Here is a 6,965-nt window from a genome sequence, read left to right as displayed (position 1 = left end):
AGGAGGAGGAGGAGGACCAGGAGGACCAGGAGGAGGAGGCGGCGGCGGCGGGCGGCAGCGGCACCTGCTGGCCAGACAGAGGCCAAGCATCCACCTCAGCAGGGAATGGTATGTTTGCCACAGGGCAGCCCAGGCCCCATCCCTCCCGTTCTCCCAGGCTGCCAGGAGCCAAGGGCAGAGCGAGGGGACACAGGGCCACAACTGCAGTGTGGGAGAAAGCAAGGCCAGAGGAAACAAGGAGAACCGGGCAAAAGAGCCACCAGAGAGCAAAGTGCCGCCCAGCAGCTCCGCAGGTGGCACCGCCCCATCCCCTCCTAGGCTCCACGGCCTGAACCGCCACAGCCCTCTGCCCCTTCGGCCCAGGGAGGAGGAAGGTGGATGGGACTGCTGCCACCGGGTCCCCAGACAGAAGAGCCGGTTGGGTGGAGTGGGGTGAAGCCCACCCCAGCCAGATTGTGAGCCAAGAGGCCCCAACCACCAAAGGACCCCTGGGAGCCCAGAGGGGCACCTCCCCATGCGGACAGGAACTGGGGCAAGAGCAGCAACGAAATGAGCACATGAAGTCACAGGAGAGACTGGAGACAGCACAACCATGTCCAGTGGGGGGGTCACTAGCCACAGAGCAAGCAGGACATAAGGGGCTCGCCCTCGAGCAAGCATGTCGCTGCTGGGGAGGACGATGAGGGAGAAGAGGGGAGGCCCCAACAGCAATGATGAGAGGGGAGGTCCCAAGATACACCCACAGAGACGGACGCGTCTTGCGGCTGCCTCAGGGATGATGGTGCAAGTGAGGTCACCACGGAAACAATGGAAAGAAAATAGAAGGTCGCCGCTGTGAGGATGGAGAGAATGGAAGGGCCAGAGGGAAGGCCGTGCCGTGAGCAGCCAGGATGGAGGGCAGCACAGTCGAGGCAGGCAGCAGAGAGCACAGGATGGCAGGAAGCACGGGGCGCAAGGGAGGAGGCCGGGGGCTGGGCAAGGGTGGAGGAGAGGGTAGCAGGGCAGGGGAAGGCAAGGGGTGCCCTGGGGTTGCTACAGAGCTCGCCAGCAAGGGGAAGGGGAGATTAAGAATGAAACTGAGACAGAGGATGACTGAGGCATGATGCCAGGGAGCAGGGTGCCCAGGCCCTGGCAGCAGTCACTGTGGACAGAGGCACCCAAGGGCCCCGCAGCAGCAGTAGCAGCAGGTGTGGGCTCGAGCAGGCGCCCCCCACCCCACGCTCTAATGTCTCAATGGCCGTGGACAGAAAGGAGAAGCTGCGCATGTGGGCAGGGTCAGGGCCGGGCAGCTGCAATGTGTGGCAGAGCCGTCAGCACAGAGGCTCTGTTAGCATGGACGGCCGCGAGGGCAGGTGGCGGGCTCGGGACAGAGGCAGGCAGCAGGGAGGGAGAAGTGAGCTGGGCAGGCAGAGGCGAGGATGAGTGAGCAGGGCTTGGAAGCACCAGCTCTGTCCGGGCAGGGTCCGGAGATCTGGCCTGGCCGGCCGCACTCAGGCCCAGGCTGAGAGCCAAGCCAAGCCCTGCTCTTGGAAAGAGGCGCATGGAGTGACGCGGAGGGGCGGGCACTCTCGTGACAACCCACACGGGGGTTCACCCACCTTTGTCTGGCCCAAGACTCCTGGAACATCCAGCCAAGCCCGGCTGGAGGGTTAGGGTTTGGATGGGCTCTGTGTGTCGCACATTGGGAGTGGAGAAACAGCAGGCCCTGGGGCCTGAGAGCCAGGGGCCACCCTCAGCCGGGCCAGCACAACAGCCCCCGGGTGTGGGGTGTGAGGTTTGTGAGGGGTGAGTGAGGAGCTCACAAGGAGACAGGACAAACCTGAGAGGGAGGAACGAGGCAGCGTGGTGAAGCCCAGGAAAAGATGGCTAAGCCTTTGTTAAACCAATCACAGCGGTGGGTGGAAAGCATGAATTTTCCCCTCAGCAGTGGGGTAACGGAAAAAGAGCCGGAAGGCGGACGGGGAGGCCTGGGCTCTGACTCTAGCTGGGCCAGCTAACCCTCTGTGTCGCCTTGGGCAAACAGCCTTCCGGCCGCCGGTTCATTAGCTGTTGAATCAAAGGGGGTCAGGGGAGTTAGGCCAAGTGAGTCCAAGGATACCTTCAAGCTGACAGACACCCTAAAGGGGCCTAGGAGAGAGGAAGGCGGCAGGGAGGGTGAGTGTGTGCGGCAGAGGGCAGGGAGGACTGCAGGGACAGGGTGAGGGCCACTACTGGAAGCCCCTTGTGGGCGCAGAGAAACAGTATGGAAGACTCTGAGGGCACCAGCAAGGACCCTCAGGAGCCGTGTGTATCTGAGGGAGTGACTGCAGGTGCCGTCTTCCTGACTCGGGGCTGCCCACGCCCCTCCTGGCTGGGAGCTCGGCGCTCAGCCCTGCCTGTGCAGCAAAGGCGGCTGGGCGGGGGAGGAGGGCGGTCACGTACCGTAAAGATGTTGGAGCGCCGCTTGGACTGCTTGCGGATGGGTGTGGGGGTGGAGGAGGCAGCGATGGTCTCGATGCGCAGCTCCCGCTGGCTGATGCTGGGGGTGGAGGGGACTGAGGACGAGTAGTCGCTGAAGGCGCTGCCGCCGCCATTCGTGGCCTAAGGACAGAGAGGGCTGCTGAGGGCAGCTCTGGGTCAGGGAGCGGGATGGGCACCAGGCGGGTGCCAGGAATCCCTGTGCTCATGGGGGCCTGGCCAGGGCTCATGGGCAGCAGAGGGGCCACTAGCCCCTACAGGCGGTATGGGAGAAACATTCACCTGGCCTGGAGGCCAGCAGGATCTACTGTCACCTTGCAAGGGCTGCCCCACTAGGGCAGCAAACCCTCGTCCTGGGACCCCGGCAGGAGTGCTTCTGGCCACACCAGGGAGCTAGGTCAGAGGCACAGGCTGGCAGGCGGGAATCAGCTGCAGAGCCTGGCAGTGAACAGACTGGAGTCCTAACCTGCAGGTGGTCTGGAAGGAGGTAGAGGGTCACCCCGGACAAACTCTCACATTCAGGCATGTATGTTTAGAGTGCAGGAGGCCAGGAGGCGGGAGCCAGGAGCCAGGGGTGGCCCAGGCCACGGCGGGAGGCTGAGGGTTGTTCCTAGCATGCCCGTGGCAGGGAAAAGGGATTCCAGGACAGCTGGGGCAGAGAGAACAGAGCTACGACTCCCAGTCAGAGTAAGGTGTAGATGTAGAACAGAGAAGGGAAAGAAAGAGAAAAAGACAGAGATCACAGAATGGAGAAGAAACAGTATGGCAGCTCCTCCAGGACTCAGGAAACATGCATGGCACAACCAGGTGGCCTGCACCGCAACAGCCCTCACTAGAGCGTGTGGCCTGCCCAGCTGCCTCCCTTGAATCCTAACCTGTACAAGAGGTGCTTGGACCACTGCCCCTCCACAACCTGCCCCTTGGGACAGGGACCACTGCAGAAGTGAGCTGCACAAGTCCCACTCTGTCGGTGTCAGGCGGGGCTGCTCAGAGACAGTGAGAAGGACACAGCCCTCCTCCTCCTTTTTCCCACGTGGGAATGCTGCCGCCTTCTCATAGCCCTAAAGAGAGGGGTCCCTGAAATGCAACCAGGCTGTCACTGGAACACCAGCTGCAGCCAGGGCAGGCCTTGGAAAGATGATGGCCATTCGCAGAGGTCAAGTGCAGTGGCTGCTGCGCGGACCACACCATCTGTGGATGGCCCAGGACCTTCAGCAGAGGGCATCGGGGTAGGGAATGCAGGCCGTGGAATGGTGGAGAGCAGACAGAAGTGGGGATTGCAGCAGGAAGGGTCAGGCACCACGGGGCAGGGATGAGGCCAAGGCTATGGGGCAGGCTAAATGGAATTCCAACCAATGTTTTCAAGCCACATGCAAGGCTGGGAGGCCAGAGGAAGGCGGACAGGTGTGAGCAGGAGGCCAGCACAAGTGGCACGACGCACGGAGGCAAGACAGACATGGCAGACACAGGCAGGGTGGGGCAGGATGCAGGCCGAACCTGGTTGATATGCACGGCCGGGATGGAGGCGGCGGACACTGCCGAGTGGCTGGGCGAGTTGGGCAGTGACTTGCAGGGCCCGATGGCCAGTTGCTGCTTCTTCCGCAAGGCCACTACCTTCTGGGCCACTGCAGGGGACAGCAGAGTCAATTATACCCGCTGGAGAGAAGGGAAAAGCCTGGCTTAGCACCTCCCCCCAAACACACTGCCTTGCTCACTGGGAGCCTTCCAATCACCAGCACTGGGGCCGCAGCTGCCAGTGACTCCCGCCCGGCACCCGAGTTACCGTCCTGGAAGACACGCTCCACATTGAGCCCGTAGGTCGCGCATGTCTCGTAATAGGTGCACCGCTTCAGATCTGTGGAGAGCTTGCGGGCTCTGCTGTCGTCGATGACCCGGGGGTTCGCAGCGCTGATGGCGTCTGTTGGAGGTGGGAGGGCGGGAGTCACTCAGCTTTCAGAGAAGCTGGAGTAGTGTGGTGGGGGGCATTTGGCCTAAGGGCAGGTGGGCAAAGGGCCTCGTGAGTGGAATACACAGAGCACCAAGAATGCAGGCGCCTGGATCTCATTTCAATCCTGCCATGGCCTCACTGAGTACAAACCAGCAAGCACTTAAGCTCTGAGCACGTTTATTCATCTAAAAAAATACGGACCTGCTAGTCACTGGGACAGCAGGTTTCAGTGGGCACAAAAGCCCTTAGACACGAGCAGACGGGGAGTGCTGACAGTCCCGGTCAGCACTGGGAAAACAGTGGGGGATTGGGGGGTTTCTCACACCTGCCCATCCCCCCATGCATCCTTGCCCGGGGCCTCCTACTCTGCCAGCTCCTGCAGGGCCCCGCCTCACCCTGCGTGCCCACAAGCACCATGGGCACCTCGCTGGCGTTGCGGAAGCTGCAGAGACGCAGGAAGTAGTTGTACACCGTCTGGAAACTGATTTCATCCTCCAGGCTGAACACAAACACCACTGCATCCACCCAGGCAGCAAACTAGGGGAAACCAAGTAAAATTAGCACCTGCAACTGGACCTGGCAAACTCCCACGCAGGGCAGGTGGACCCAAGTGGACCCTTCTCCCTGGACACACCACCTCTCCCAGTCCCAACCAGCAAGCTCGAGAAAGGGCTCCGGGCACAGGGGTGGGCCCTAACCCCGGGCAGGAGCATCACCTGGAGCTCAGGGGGACCTCCTTCATCTCGGATCAGCAGCAGGTAACTCTGGCCATCCACCACAATCTCCTTCTTAAACCGCCCCCCTAGGACAGAGCGCACAGTCAGGTCCAAAGTGTGGAGAAAGAGCCCAGGGGCCAAGAAGAAATCTACAGCTTTCCATGGAGGAGGTAAGAGGACTGGAAGGGGGCTGGAGACCCCCAACTCAGACCCTGTGGGCGGGAGGGGGAGGAGTGGTCGGCCTCAGGGCCCAGGCTGGGCCCCTGATGCTCACCTTCAGGGGACTCCTCCTGGACATAGGTCCCCGTCAGATAGCGGTGCACCAGGGCTGACTTCCCGCTAGACAGGTTCCCCACTATGCCCTGTGGGAGAGGAAGGGGTAAGTGGGTCAGAGGGCACAATGGAGAAGACCCAGCAGGAAAAGCAAAGAAGCGGCAGGAGGGAGAAAGGCCAGGGCTGAAGGGGAGGAGAGAGGGCAGAGAGGGCCAAGCTGAGCAGAGAAGGGGACAGAAGCTGGAGAAGCAAGGCCCAGGCCCATGGCACCCAGCCTCGCCCCCCGGCTCCAGGCCACCTGCGCTGCCCATGGGCCGCACTCACCACTTTAAGCTCCGGTACGGAGCGGCTCAGCGTCCACTCCTGGCTGTTCACAAACGAGTCTGCGGAAGACAGAGCCGCCCCGTCAGGGCCAGGGTGGCACACACACCTGTCCCAACCACTGCTGCCTGTGTCGCCTATGATGCCCTCCCCAGGCCCAGGCCAGAGGACAGCAGCTTCCTCCACGGGACCCCCAACCCTCACCACTAGTTCCCCTAGGAGGCAGTGGGAAGGTTCTTTTTGAGTGGAGCAGAGTGAGGATGGTCTTCAGAACAGGACGCTGAGGGCTGTGGGCTCAGTCCCCCTGGGCTTGGCCCTGTGTCCTTCCTCCTCTTCCTGCTCCAGCAGGTTTATTGTCCCCCCACCCAGCCACACCTGACCTAGTGCCCCTGTGGCCCAAATACTAGGCCCAAGCTAGAGGCCAATCCAGCAGGTCTCAGAACAGACCCAAGGGCTGGGCACCTGGTTGGGGGGTTGACTCCTGCAAGTAAGAACAGCACACCCTGGCAGGGTGGGGCCACCTACCACATTCCTGAGCCGGGTGAAGAGGGAGGAGCCTAGTCTGGCCTGGCCCTGTTCTGCCAGGGGCAGGTGGATAGGGAGGCATCTACCCCACCTGCCTCCTCCCTAAGCTCCTCCTTAGCAGGGAGGCTGCCTCCTGGGCTCGCTTCCCTTCAGTCCATTCTCGGAACCTGACTGGCAGGTCCCTTTACCCAGAGCCCTCTGACAGCCAGGCCCCCATCTCCGTCACCTCCAGGTTCCACATGCGTGCTCGGGCCAGCTCTGGGAACCCCTCTCTGGCTGGGCAGCACTGCCCTGGCTTCCAGAGGCACTGTCCCAGTGTGTGTCACAGAGTAGTTATGACGACCAGGTCCACACAAGTCCCTAACCTCAAGTGCAGGGCAGCCGGAGGCGAGCACACTGCCCCAACAGGGAACTAGGAAAGGTGTCTGGCCTAGCCCAGTGCCCTCTGACTCTGGTGAGTCTCCTTCCTTTCCTGGACGGCACCCGAGAGCGAACCCTCCGGGCGGTCCTCCTGGGTCACTGTCGAAGACCCCAGACGCCAGGCGCGGACAGCACACGGGCCAGATCACAGACCCGGCTAGCCCCGGACGCGCGCCGCAGTCTGCCTCACCTGGGCGCGCCCGGCCTTTCTCCCGCGAGCTGTTTTCTGCCAGACGCCCCCCAGACCCCCGGGCCAGCCCCCTTACCGCTGGGCGTGCGCAGGAGCTCCGGGGCCGCAGCCGCCC

The 6,965-nt window shown here is 62.4% G+C and overlaps 1 protein-coding gene across 2 annotated transcripts in view; it reads right to left on the bottom strand.

Annotated features, from left to right (window-relative positions):
- Window positions 1–6,965, bottom strand: part of AGAP3 (ArfGAP with GTPase domain, ankyrin repeat and PH domain 3) — a 59,258-nt gene that overhangs the window by 22,360 nt on the left and 29,933 nt on the right. For both annotated transcript variants that reach the window (XM_011941492.1, XM_011941491.1), the window contains exons 2-8: window positions 5,719–5,777; window positions 5,396–5,483; window positions 5,122–5,207; window positions 4,801–4,942; window positions 4,241–4,375; window positions 3,955–4,082; window positions 2,422–2,580 (exon numbers count right to left, since the gene is read on the bottom strand). In XM_011941492.1, coding sequence (XP_011796882.1) covers window positions 2,422–2,580; window positions 3,955–4,082; window positions 4,241–4,375; window positions 4,801–4,822 — 444 coding nt within the window. In that variant the 5' untranslated portion in view covers window positions 4,823–4,942; window positions 5,122–5,207; window positions 5,396–5,483; window positions 5,719–5,777. The remainder of the gene's footprint in view (window positions 1–2,421; window positions 2,581–3,954; window positions 4,083–4,240; window positions 4,376–4,800; window positions 4,943–5,121; window positions 5,208–5,395; window positions 5,484–5,718; window positions 5,778–6,965) is intronic.

Source organism: Colobus angolensis, unplaced genomic scaffold (assembly GCF_000951035.1).
Source record: "Colobus angolensis palliatus isolate OR3802 unplaced genomic scaffold, Cang.pa_1.0 Scaffold2, whole genome shotgun sequence".
Taxonomy (NCBI): domain Eukaryota; kingdom Metazoa; phylum Chordata; class Mammalia; order Primates; family Cercopithecidae; genus Colobus; species Colobus angolensis.
The sequence above is the reverse complement of the archived record's forward strand: the minus strand, read 5'-3'. Positions and strand labels throughout refer to the sequence as shown.